This window comes from Amborella trichopoda, chromosome 11, assembly GCF_054954075.1.
Source record: "Amborella trichopoda isolate Santa Cruz 75 chromosome 11, AtrichopodaSantaCruz75HAP2 v2.0, whole genome shotgun sequence".
NCBI classification, from domain to species: domain Eukaryota; kingdom Viridiplantae; phylum Streptophyta; class Magnoliopsida; order Amborellales; family Amborellaceae; genus Amborella; species Amborella trichopoda.
The window spans coordinates 2,768,241-2,780,816 of NC_142346.1; the positions used below are offsets into that span (position 1 = coordinate 2,768,241).

General features: G+C 36.2%; 1 protein-coding gene across 1 annotated transcript; it reads left to right on the forward strand.

Annotated features, from left to right (window-relative positions):
- The first annotated feature begins 1,059 nt into the window (after window positions 1-1,059).
- On the forward strand, window positions 1,060-10,381 carry LOC18441330 (subtilisin-like protease SBT4.3). The gene is made up of 11 exons (XM_011627723.3): window positions 1,060-1,151; window positions 2,223-2,314; window positions 2,446-2,543; window positions 2,644-2,787; window positions 3,818-3,920; window positions 5,979-6,504; window positions 7,031-7,134; window positions 7,242-7,463; window positions 8,106-8,217; window positions 8,638-8,851; window positions 9,225-10,381. Exons 1-11 carry the CDS (start codon window positions 1,062-1,064, stop codon window positions 9,914-9,916), a joined length of 2,397 nt encoding a protein of 798 aa, XP_011626025.3. The 5' UTR covers window positions 1,060-1,061; the 3' UTR covers window positions 9,917-10,381.
- Window positions 10,382-12,576: the final 2,195 nt, after the last annotated feature.

The window sequence follows — 12,576 nt, forward strand, 5'->3', positions numbered from 1 at the left end:
TAATTCTAAATTGTTAGCCATCTAATTGACCAAGGATCTACATAAACCCCATCGCGAAATTCAGCACCAAGGGGTAAAGGTTATTTTCCCAAATCTTTTAGGTTTAGTGTCCAAATTATGCCATATTTGGAGCGTGCGAAATGTGGAAAACTTTTTAATGCATGGCATGGTTGAAACTTGCTACTTTCAAACAGCTCAATAGAATTTATAGGGTATGATATTAAGCGGTAATGCCCAATCGTTTTTTAAATCAGAACTGTTAGAAAGGTTGACTCGGCTGAGTACTTGTTCCAGGCCTGAGCCGAGTACTTGGGTGGCGTCCGAGTAACTCGGCTCCAGTAGTACCGAGTACTGCAACAACAAAAAAAGGTGAAAACATTTTAAAGTTTTTTCAAAAAAAAAAAAAAAAAAGAAAAAGAAATGAAATGTATGTTTAAAAGAAGATTAAGCAAAACATTTCAAAATGAGGTTAGAAAGGTAGTACAAAAATAGATTTAAAAAAGATGGGAAAATATGAAAATAAGTATTTATGGGCAAAACATTTTCAAATCTTTGCAAAAATGATGGAAAACATAGAAAACTATATCACAAATAATTTTTTACTTTTTTGAATTTTTATATCTTTTTGATATCCCTACCCAGCCAACTCGGGCTGGCCAGGGTGCTGAGCCCTAGTACTCAGCCCGACTACGCAGACCGAGTAGTCAAACAATAAATATTTTTTTTCTTTCTTCAACAACATCTCTCTCACTCAGGCCGTACAACATGGAGAGCAAAGTGAAAAGCACAAGAATTAAACACATGAGAGGCTACACCATACAAAGATGTAGACAGTAGCATGGGCCGGCACTTAAGAACCTCCGCATAACTTCCTTAACAGCATTAACACATAAATCAGTTGGAGTCCCTCATCTATCAAAGAAAAGACAATGGATATATCTATCTTTCCAAATTTTGGACATTGGTTTAATCGCTTGCTAACTTCGCTAAAGCTCGCAGTTGCATTTCTTTCCTACATATAAATTGAGAAGGGTAGTTTACATTTTGGGGTGTGGGTAAGAATGGCAGTTGCGAGACTCTTCTGTGCTCTCTTTCTTGGCTACTTCTCTCTCATAGCCCATGCCAATCCGCCTTTTGATACCGGCAAGCCGGTATTCTACATCTCTCTCTCTATCTCTCTCAATGTATATATAGGAGAGTCTTGAGGTCAGCTCGTTAGTTACAGCTATATTAATATTCTACATCTCTCTCTCTATCTCTCTCAATGTATATATAGGAGAGTCTTGAGGTCAGCTCGTTAGTTACAGCTATATTAATGCTCAATGATCCAAATTGAATATTGGCCGATCCAATAGTCATGATTGTATTTTACATTTGAATTTTAATTTTTTTTACAAATCCCAAATCACTTGGAATTTGGAGTGTCTATTATTAAAATACTGGCGAATCTAATAAAGATATCATAAAAATAATTCATAAAAATTAAATAGACCAAAATATCTTTTATGGTTATTTTGGTCAATTTAGTTTTTGAGAATAATTTTTAAATACTTTTATTAGACGCATCTTGATGACAAGAGAAGACGCTCTACATTTCATATGATTTGGATTTTTATAAAAAAAAACTTAAAATTCAAATATAAAATGGTCATGACTGTCCGATCGACCCAGATTCAATCTAGGTCGTTGGACTTACACCATGGCATCATCACATGGGCTAATAGGATCTTTTCTATACATATATAGAGGAATAGTTTCGCTATAGTACTATAAAACCGTTGCAACAAATACTTTGTGACCTTACATCTCATTAGCTGGGAGTGATGGTGAACTCTGGTCTTATTTTTTAAATTTCCTTGGTTATCTTAAAATGCTCTAAGAAATGAGGCTCTTGCGACTTCCACATCTGAACTATCCATTAGCATACACTTGCAGTATTTTGCATAGTTGCTTAAATGCTGGGGACTACCATAACCTATGGTTTTTAGGAATAGTCATGAACATTATTTTAGTTGTCTATGTTCTCACATCCAAAACACATAGTTAAGGGGAGTTTGCTCTTATCAGAAAAATTCTCAAAGACCCAATAAAGAGAAAAAAATGATATGGATTTCAAATAATTGCTCCACTTCTGCCAAAACACTAGGAGGTCAGGCATTTGAAAATTCATGGGTATATAGTTTTCATATTTTGTGCTTTTCGTGTTTTTGTCTCCCATGCAGGTTTACATTGTGTATATGGGAGATAGACCTTCGGGAGTAGAATCGCCCCTCTCATCGTTACACCATGTCATGCTAGAAAAAGTGCTTGGCAGGTATATTCTCTCCCTCCCTCTCCCCGTCTCTCTCTAGAAAATGTGCTTGGCAGGCATACTCTCTCTCTCTCTATCTCCCAATAATTTTGAATTAACCATAATTCCCTTATCATTTAATTGAACAATTGCAGCAAAGAGGCAGCGACAGATGCTCTTGTTTACAGTTATGGGAAAAGTTTCAATGCTTTTGCAGCTAGGCTTTCTGAGGATGAGGCTCAAACATTATCAGGTGTGTATGAGAGAGAGAGAGAGAGAGAGAGAGAGAGAGAGAGAGAGGGTAAATTTATAGCAATAATATTCACTATGTTTTTTGCTTGGGAGTTTTTTAGAAATGGATGGTGTGGTTTCGGTGTTCCCTGATACCGTGGTTCAGCTTCACACAACAAGGTCATGGGATTTCATGGGCTACCCCCAATCTCATAGTGGTTACTATCCAACAGACAGCGATGTAGTAATCGGAATGATTGATACAGGTTTTGTGTACCTTCAACTTTATGATCGTCTCACTACATTTTGGATATTTGTCTAAATCAGTGATTTAAAAGACGGACAAAACCAGTTTGGATCGGTGAATTGGTGGTTGGGACCACTGTTTTACCGTGCGGACAAAACAATGAAACAGTGTAAAAAAAGTAAACCGGCTAAAAATCGATATGGATCGGTGAATTGGCGGTCTGGATCGCCCTTTTACTGTGTAAAACCGCAGGTTCCCTTCTAGACTAGGCCATATATACATAGAACTGAAATGGGTTGACCGATTGTCGGTCGAACCGACAGTTTTTAAATCACTTGTCTAACTTCATTTCACCAAAAGATTATATGCTTACCCGAAAGCATATCATCCATTTACACACTTGGAAAAAATCTACGCAAACATTTAGGACCTAAAATTTTTTAGTATGTCAAAGTAAATAAAATAAATAAAGAAGTAAATAAATAAATGCACTACATGGGTTTTTGAAAAAAATAAATAAAAATCCTATGATTAAATGTGTTAGGATATGGATATACATCGGGCGTTCTAATTTTAGGACAAGTATATCTAAGTGTTAGAGGAAGTCAAAAGTCTTTTTTGATAAGGAAAATGATCAAACTACCCGCAGATTAATTATTCAACAATTTATCTATTTGCAACTATTCCAACTTAAGATCTTGTATTTTTTCATGGATATTTTGAAATTAAATCAAAGATATGGATAAGATATTAAATTGTTTCTCTCATGGGTGTTTTGATAAATTTCCCTTTAAGGTGGATCCCAAAAGTCATGCACATAAAAGCCTCCAAGTACCTCTTGAAGAAGTACAATCCATGGTTTACATGCAATTTCTTCTCATTTTATTTATTTATTTATTTATTTAAATCTTCATTTTCTTCTTTGTTAACTCAATCCAATTCATTTTCTTTCCAAAGTTTTGTCCTTACAATGGCCTTTTTGGTATTTCAAATTGGTCCTCGAGTTCATCTTTCATGGGACTCAAACAATGTTGCGAATAATTGGGCAGGTATTTGGCCCGAGTCGAAGAGCTTTAGCGACGAGGGTTTCGCCCCTCCACCCGAAAGGTTTAAAGGCATATGCCAATCATTGGAGAACTTCACTTGCACCAAGTAATCTGCCTTTCTTTCTTTCACTACAACAATCTTTTCCTTCATTAACAACGTGTATGTGTGTGTGTGTGTGGAGGGCAAATATGTATGTGTGAAGTGATGTTTCCTGTTGCAAAACCTTGCAAATGTAGGTGTAGTCTCCCAGTCCAGTCCACATTATTTTTATGCAGCCTATCAGAGCTTCTGCAAAACTCTGGACTGTGTTCGTTGTATTCGCCTTTTTTCTTGCTAATGTGTATGAGAAAGAGAGGGAGTCCTAACCACTAAAACCAAATATTTCGATATGAATGTGTGTTCGCTGTATTAGCCATAAAATTGATGGTAGGGTGACAATGACCCGATCAGACCTGGGACCCGAAAGTAGACCCGAGGTCGGGTCCGGGTATGTGTCTAAATTTTGGACCCAGAAGTTTGGGTCTAGATTTAGCCGGACCTGACCCGAATAATATAGGTGTATGTCGGTATTCATAAATGTTGTCAATATGTTTGGTTTTCTTAAGAATTTCTAATTATTACGAAAAATATTGAAGAATGTGGGTATGTAGGTTTTCATAAATGTTGTACAATACTATAAATGTTGCTACCAATATAGGTATGTGATGGAAAACAAAGGGCAAAAAAAATAAAAGAAAAAGAGAAGCTCTTATTTATAGCCTACATGTCTCACATAAATTTAGGGGTGGCGATAGACCCGAGCAAACCTGGGACTCGACAGGTAGACCTGAAATCACGTCGATCTATGGGTTCCTCAACTTCAGCGTGAAAGGAATTTGGAGAGTAACATGGGAGATCAAGGCAATGAAGGTGACTTTCATCTCGTTCTTATTAAAAACGATATTCCTGATATCATCATTCCTATAAAAACCGATATTCTTGATACCAAGTTTCTTATCCATGTCGAAAATCACGTGGAAAATCTTATCTCAGAGAAGGCATTGGATTTGGAGGTTTTTGAGGACAATATCAATCACAATTTTGTAGAAAATCCTATCTCAGAGAAGGATTTTTGAGGATGAAAGGACAATGTCAATCACAAATTCGAAGACAATATAAATCACAAGCTCATAAATGATGAAAGGATAGTTGAGTTTGAAATATTTGCATTAATCCCTTTTTCTTCATATTTTGATCCGACGTATCACAACCATTGATATTTTTAGAGCCAAAGGAGAAAAAGGCAAAAGAAGGATGCGAGTTTGATGTATATCTCATCTTAGCCCTCTTCAAAACTCGAGGACAAGTTTTCTCCATCCAGAGGAGATTAAGGGAGTCATGGAATGACCTAATTTGGATTTTTTTATGTACTTTATTAAAGGTTATATTTTGAGGAATTTTAAGAATTATGTGAGTTTAGATTGTTAGGGTTATTTTACTTATTCTTTTGTTCAAGGATAACTAGGAGGGCATAATTATATTGGGTTTATCTTGTCTCGATTGGATTAGTTGGAATGTAAATACGATAAAATTAAATCTAAGGGGAGTTTTATCTTTTCAACAATCGGTTAGCTTTGGATGAGAAGGTTTGAGTAAAACGTGGGAGCTTTCCTTTGATAAAAATGTGGCTATCTATTAGCATGTGAAGTTAAAAGAGAAAAAATAAGAATGAGAGAAAATAGGGAAGAGAAAAAAAAAAGGGGAGTGCATGGAGATTTTTTTTCTATTTTGGTATTTAAAGGGAGGTTTTTTTTTTTAGTCTATTTAAAGGGAGGTTTCTCTTCATTGTAAAACAGTTTATGAATTGAATAAAAATTGGCCTTGTGAAATAGATTGTTTTAAGGGTGGATTCCCTCTCAAACTTTTGAAAGATGAAATATTATTTCAATTTTTTATTTTTTTATTTTTTGTGGTTTTATTCTCTCTACGCATCAATAGTATTTTGGTCTGGGCAGAGACGGACCCAACCTAGTATTTGAAAGTGCATCTTACTTTATGTGTTTAGTGCTATACAAACCACACCCATAAAGTGGGGTCCTACGCATGCAAACAGAGATTTTACAGCATATGAACATGCAACAACTTGAGATGGCCTGACATGCTTCATTCCTACATTTTTTGCAGTAAAATAATTGGAGCACGGTACTACAACTCCTATAACTCCTACACCCCTGTGGATTACAAGTCAGCTCGTGACAGTGTTGGCCATGGCACCCACACTTCCTCCATTGCAGCCGGTCTCAGTGTTGCGAATGCTTCATATTATGGCTTGGCTCAAGGTACTGCTCGTGGCGGTGCACCTGGTGCTAGGATTGCAGTGTACAAAGTTTGCTGGTCATGGGCCTGGTATTTAGGGTGCCCCACAGTCGACATTTTAGCAGCATTTGAAGATGCAATTGCTGATGGGGTTGATATTATTTCGATTTCGATGAATTATTTGTTCCCTACGGATTACTTTGAGGATGTGATCGCCATCGGGTCATTTCATGCTATGAAGAAGGGCATTTTAACGTCGAATTCAGCAGGAAATTTGGGACCTGGTCCAATGACTGTGAATAGTGTTGCACCATGGGCTTTGAGTGTGGCTGCGAGCACGATCGACCGGAGGTTTGCCACTCAAGTGGTTCTTGGGAATGGCTTGGTGTTCACTGTAAGATTCTGGCTTGCTTCCATGGACTGTTTTGCCTTCTCTTACCTGTCTTTCATAAATCTTTATACAAGGACAGAGTTAAAAATGGACAAATTCATACATATATGTGTACTTGAAAAGAAAAACATAGACGGTTTGAATGGAGACTGTCTAAAAGAGACTGTCGACTTTTGGACGGTCTGATCCAAGCGCTTAGAAACTCAAAATCAATATTTTCTTGTGAAAAAATCCATCGTGTGATTCCAAGGTGGATGCCAAAGTTTAAATCGAGAAAATACTTATCTTTTAATTTGTCAAAAGAAAGAAAAATAAAAAATACTTGTCTTTTAACTGGAAGGATTAAGTGTACATTGTGCTTCCATGGAAGCGTGGTATAACCATACGTTATACCACACGTCCACCATAATGCTCGTTTGAACGCTGATATGTAAAATTTTAGAACAAAATCCTAGCCTATTTTCATCTTCGAAGAGCCACACAAGATAGAAATTGTTATGGAAAAATTGAGATGCCCTTTTGATGACAGGGAAACTCCGTGAATTCATTTACAATGAACGGCACTACATTCCCTTTGATATATGGAGGAGATGCCGTGAACGTATCCGCTGGTAGTGCCAGAGACTTTTCTGGGTAAGAGGAATTAGCTGCTACAATAAATTTTGTTAAAAACTCTTTCTACTTGATACCTCTCTCTGCTGCTTAAACACCTCTCTTCCCCTTTGTCTCTTGCCTGCTAGGTATTGCTTGCCGGATACCTTGAATGCCAACAAAGTAAGTGGGAAGATTGTGCTGTGTGATCTGTTGAGTGACACATCTGGTGTTCTAATCGCTGGAGGGGTGGGAACCATCATGACCCAACGACAATACAGACCTGACGAGGCCTTCAACTTCCCAATCCCTGCAACTGCTGTCCGTATCGATGATGCTTCAGAAATTCTCGACTACATCCAATCATCTGAGTAACTAACTATAACTAATCATCATCATCTTCTTCTTCTCCTTCGTCTTCTGCTTTTTTTTTCCTCTTTCTCTACCTTTCCATTATAATATTTGCCATAAGTAACTTCATTTACCGACCCCAAATAATTGGAAAAAGGATTTGATGATGATGATGAAGTAGTAACTTCATTTATGCCCAGAATAATGATACTCATTGATGGCAAAATTTGGCATTGGTTTTGAAACATAAGTTCATTTTCCTTGGCAAGTAATATATTTTACAAGTTCACAAAGTAATATATTTACATGTGGCACTTGGCCTTAACAAGTGGTAGTAGTCAACCATGGAAGATTAAGTTGACTTGGTCCTCTGTTTGAGTGGACATTGATGGATTTGGGTTGAGGAAGAGCTCATATTTCAACCTCAATTATCAAGAAAGGATGATTGGAATTGTATAGCATACTGGACATATTAAACATGTGGCATCCTATGAGATCTTTTTTTTCCTCTTTCCAATTTTTTTTTTTTGTAAGGTTGGAAGTTAAATGTGGATCATGCTAGTGTTTCATATGGTCATAGGGAATTGAAAATACATATACTCAAATTATAATGCCTTTTCTTCTTTTCTTATTTCCCTTCTTTTGTAAATTTTCTGATGTAGGAATCCTACTGCAACTATATTATATAGCAACACATGGAAGGACATTGCAGCTCCAGTGGTTACCTCATTTTCTGCAAGAGGACCGAATTCCATTTCTCCAGACATTCTAAAGGTATAGTTAGCTCAATACTTTCTCTCCTTTTGTGGGTATACCTATTTCTGAAAAATAGTTACAAATCTTTTAAGAGTAGAACATCTATATGCTTTTCTTTTGTTGTAATTTCTCTTCTCCAAGTACCTTTCATGATAGATAAACTCTGAAATCTGCTGGTGTCCTATGATAGATTACGCGAGTAAAACATCAAGAATTTACCTTCCCACATGTGTTTATAGATAATGATTTTGATTGTTTGAGAGTATTATTTTAGCTCTATTTGAGAGTACCTCAAGAGTATAGATTTTGAGAAAATTGGCAAGAGCCCTTTGAGTGCCTTAGTTTTCGTGAATCTATACGATTTCATGCACATATGAGATGATAAAACATTTCTAACTAAGCTTGTGAAATTGTGTTTATTTTCTTGGGAGATGACAGCCAGACATTACTGCTCCTGGAAATGACATATTGGGGGCATGGGCACCTGTGGTCCCTGCAACCGTATATTGGGATGACTATAGACCCGTGGACTACAATGTGATCTCTGGGACCTCAATGTCTTGCCCTCATGCTAGTGGTGCTGCAGCCTATGTGAAATCCTTCCACCCGTCATGGTCTGGTTCGGCTGTTAAATCTGCCCTCATGACAACAGGTATGACTCATGGAAGTATTCTGTGATCCTCATGACCATGGGAAAAATTCAGATGTTGGTGTTATCCCCATCCATCCACTGGTAGATGGTGACCGCCTTACATATTTTCTTTGGGCATGTGGACCATTTATCGATTCGCATAACCCAATACCTCTCTCACTTTCCCTCTCTCTCTCTTTATGTGCGTGTCTGTGTGAAAAGGTTTCGTTAAGTCTTGAGACCTGAGACCTTATGATGCAATATCTGGGCTGAAATGGTGAACATTTCTCCCAACTAAATAAAGGGGTCTTTGATTTGATGTCTCTCCTAGCTATATTAACATTGATTAGCTTTATAAACATTGTCATTTGTTATTGTACTACACTCTCTTCAGCTTTGAGGATGGATCCTATCAGACATGAGGATGCTGAATTTGCCTACGGTGCTGGTCATATCAATCCAGTTAGGGCGAAAGATCCGGGTTTGGTCTATGATGCTGGTGAGAAGGACTTTGTTGAATTCCTTTGCAGCCAAGGATACAATTTGACACTAATCAGGCTCATTAGTGGGGATAATACTACATCTTGCCCTGACATTAGCCAGGGGAAAGCATGGGACTTGAATTATCCATCTATGACTCTAAGAATTGAAGATGGAAAACCAGTATATGGTTATTTCACTAGGACAGTTACAAATGTTGGCCTTCCAAATACAACTTATTATTCATATGTGAGTGCTCCATCCAAGATTAAAATCTCAATAGAGCCAAGCATCCTTTCCTTTACAAATGTGGGGGAAAAGAAGTCATTTGTTGTGAAGGTGAATGGAGGAATACTTTCCCAACATCCCATAATATCAAGTTTCATAACTTGGAAAGACCAAAAGGGCTTATATGAGGTCAGAAGCCCCCTAATAGTGTACACCTCCATTCCCACCCCTCAGGCTTCAATTTACTCCAACCATCAAATATTGGGCACAAAGAAGAAACAAGAGAAAAAACAAGAAGAATTTTCAAAAAGAGGAGGAATGCATAGATTTCCAAGTCCCATTGATTTCGATCCATTTTCAAGGGCACACCATTTTTAGGAAAAGTATACAGAGAGACTATTTACTTTTAGTACACCAATAACTCTTGTCTGTTAGATTTCAAATCGGGTGGATGTAAGTGTATCATTAGCTGAAATTTCTAATATTTTTTTCAAACTTTATGATATACACCAGGCTGTATAATTTGACATTTAATGGCTAGGAGTAATTGTGACTTCCTTGTAATAATGGTGATTGGTATCATGGCATGCAATCCCCCGTTTCTAAAGGTGATCTAAGTCCTTGTACTCCATCTTATATCTTTTCTTATTTCTAATCTAGTTTTATTCTTCAAAAATTTTGTGGCGTTGATTATGCTATCATGATTGTCTTAAATCGGTAGCTGAAATTGCCAATGTCTTTTCGCGGGAAAGGCTTGATGTGACTTTTTTGTTGCAGCTCAACGTTATGAGCAATATAATGTTTTATCAAAGAATGAGGAACTACTTTTTCATTATTTTGCTATGTAAATTATTATTATTTTGAAAGTTGTTACTTAATAGCAACTAGAGTAATAGGAGCTAATCTATTAACACCCATCTTTTTTACTGAAGATCAAGCTACAATACTCTGCTTATTGCTCTTTCAGATGACTAAATTACCACCCACTATCATAAAGTAGCCGCCAGTAGATTAAGAGAACGCCCAGTCCAATCGATATCGCAGAAACCTCGTCTATCAAGGTGACCATGATTGGTATAAAGTAGCTCTCTCCCTGGAGCCAAAGATTATTAATCTCCCTGTAATTTAAAACCAAACCTAATCATCTGAGTCTAACTGGACTAAGATCGTTCCTTAAATACTTATAAAACGTTGACTTCTGTTAAGGGGAGTTTCTGCTGAAACTTTGTTACTAGGGACTCTGAAAATCTAACAATATCGAGGTATTAAATGCCCCTGACTCAATAAAAATCCGAGATGCAATCGGACCTGGTTACACAGTCCTAGGATACATCCATATCAGTATTACACTCCTCGAGTTATTGAGTTGTACACTCGAAACTTGTCTAAAGCCACAACTATAAGACTTAAACAATCCATTGTTAACAAACATCGTCCGGGAAAGATAAATCTGAAACTACAAGCATGTTATCTATTTGTTCCTCATGAACCAGGAACTTGAAAAGATGATGAAAAGAGTTGGATTTTTACACTAATTTTTCACATATTTTGTTTGAAACAAATATGTTCTAGTAAAATATTCTCTGTTGGTAAATGACAGCAACATGAGAAAATTTCAGGGTTCATCGTGTTGGGGAAGAGGGTGATTATATACATGTATAATGATGGTTAGACATCATCATGACATGTGTTAAACTATTTTGAACTATCCATATTACATATGCATAATTTTATATATGTCAATCCCGTTCAGGATCATGAATCAAAGATCAAAAGTGAATGAAAGGAGTATTCAAGGCATTGGTAATTAAGGGGATAGGGAGTCACAATATAATGTCTTCAGCTTCATCGATACAATGGATAGGGGATGAGTTCCCCGCTGATCTACCAAAAAATAAATAAAATAAAGAAAGAAGATGGAAAAGAAAAAATAATAATAGCAAAAAAAAGTTCAAGAAATCTTAGGAGACCAAGATAAAAAAATAGTGGGTGTCCATCAATTATAATTTCATAACCACATGACCGACTGTAATCCTCATGACCACAAAAAACTAAAGTTAAAAAAAAAACTAAATGATATGGGAAAGGTTTCTATATTTCCCCTACGGCATAGAAGATCTATGCTTCCCCTACCATCCAGCCCTTCAATTTTGATCAAGATAGCTACTCATCGTTTGATCTTAGATCCGACATCTCAAAGTATTTTTTTTTTTTATATACAAATTGTATGAATATAAAATTTGGTATGTGCCATCTTCTCATTTGGGCTTAGAAGATGTGTCTCTTGTAAATTATATATCATAGCATTACATAATATTACATAATAATATAGTATTCTATATTTTAATATTTCATAGATTGTTATAAAATATATTATTGAAGAAAAACTCTTCCCAATGCCTATAGGCGAAAATAAAAAGTAATTTCACCTATCATCATCATCATCCAAACTTCATAACTCGGCCAGAGTTGTCCAGTAGTGTTTCAAGTTTTCATTTTTTTTAAAAAATCCAAATTACTTAAAATTTAGAGCGTATGTACATCTTAGTGAGATACACCTAATAAAAATATGAAAAAAATAATTCATAAAATATAAATTGACCAAAATACTACCGATAATTTATGGGGGTATTTTGGTTAATTTATATTTTGTGAATTATTTTATTCATATTTTTATTAGTAGCGTCTCACTACGATATACACACGTTCCAAATTTCAGATCATTCCGATTAGTAAAAAAATTGAAAATTAAAACACTACCGGACAACTGTGACCGTGAGATGAAGTTTGTATGGTGATGAGGGTAGGCGAAATCACTGTTCATTTTCGCATATAGCTATTATGTAGTATCTTCCATTATTTATAAGATACATTTAAACATTATAATATAATCATCATCATCAATCGTCACAGTCTTTTCCAACTATTTGGGGTCGGCTACGCGAATTTTGGTTTGCGATTTTACTCTACTAAGGTTCATACCCTTAGTGTAGCTATAAGTCCCTATATCGTTTCTTACTACTTCCAACTATGTCGCT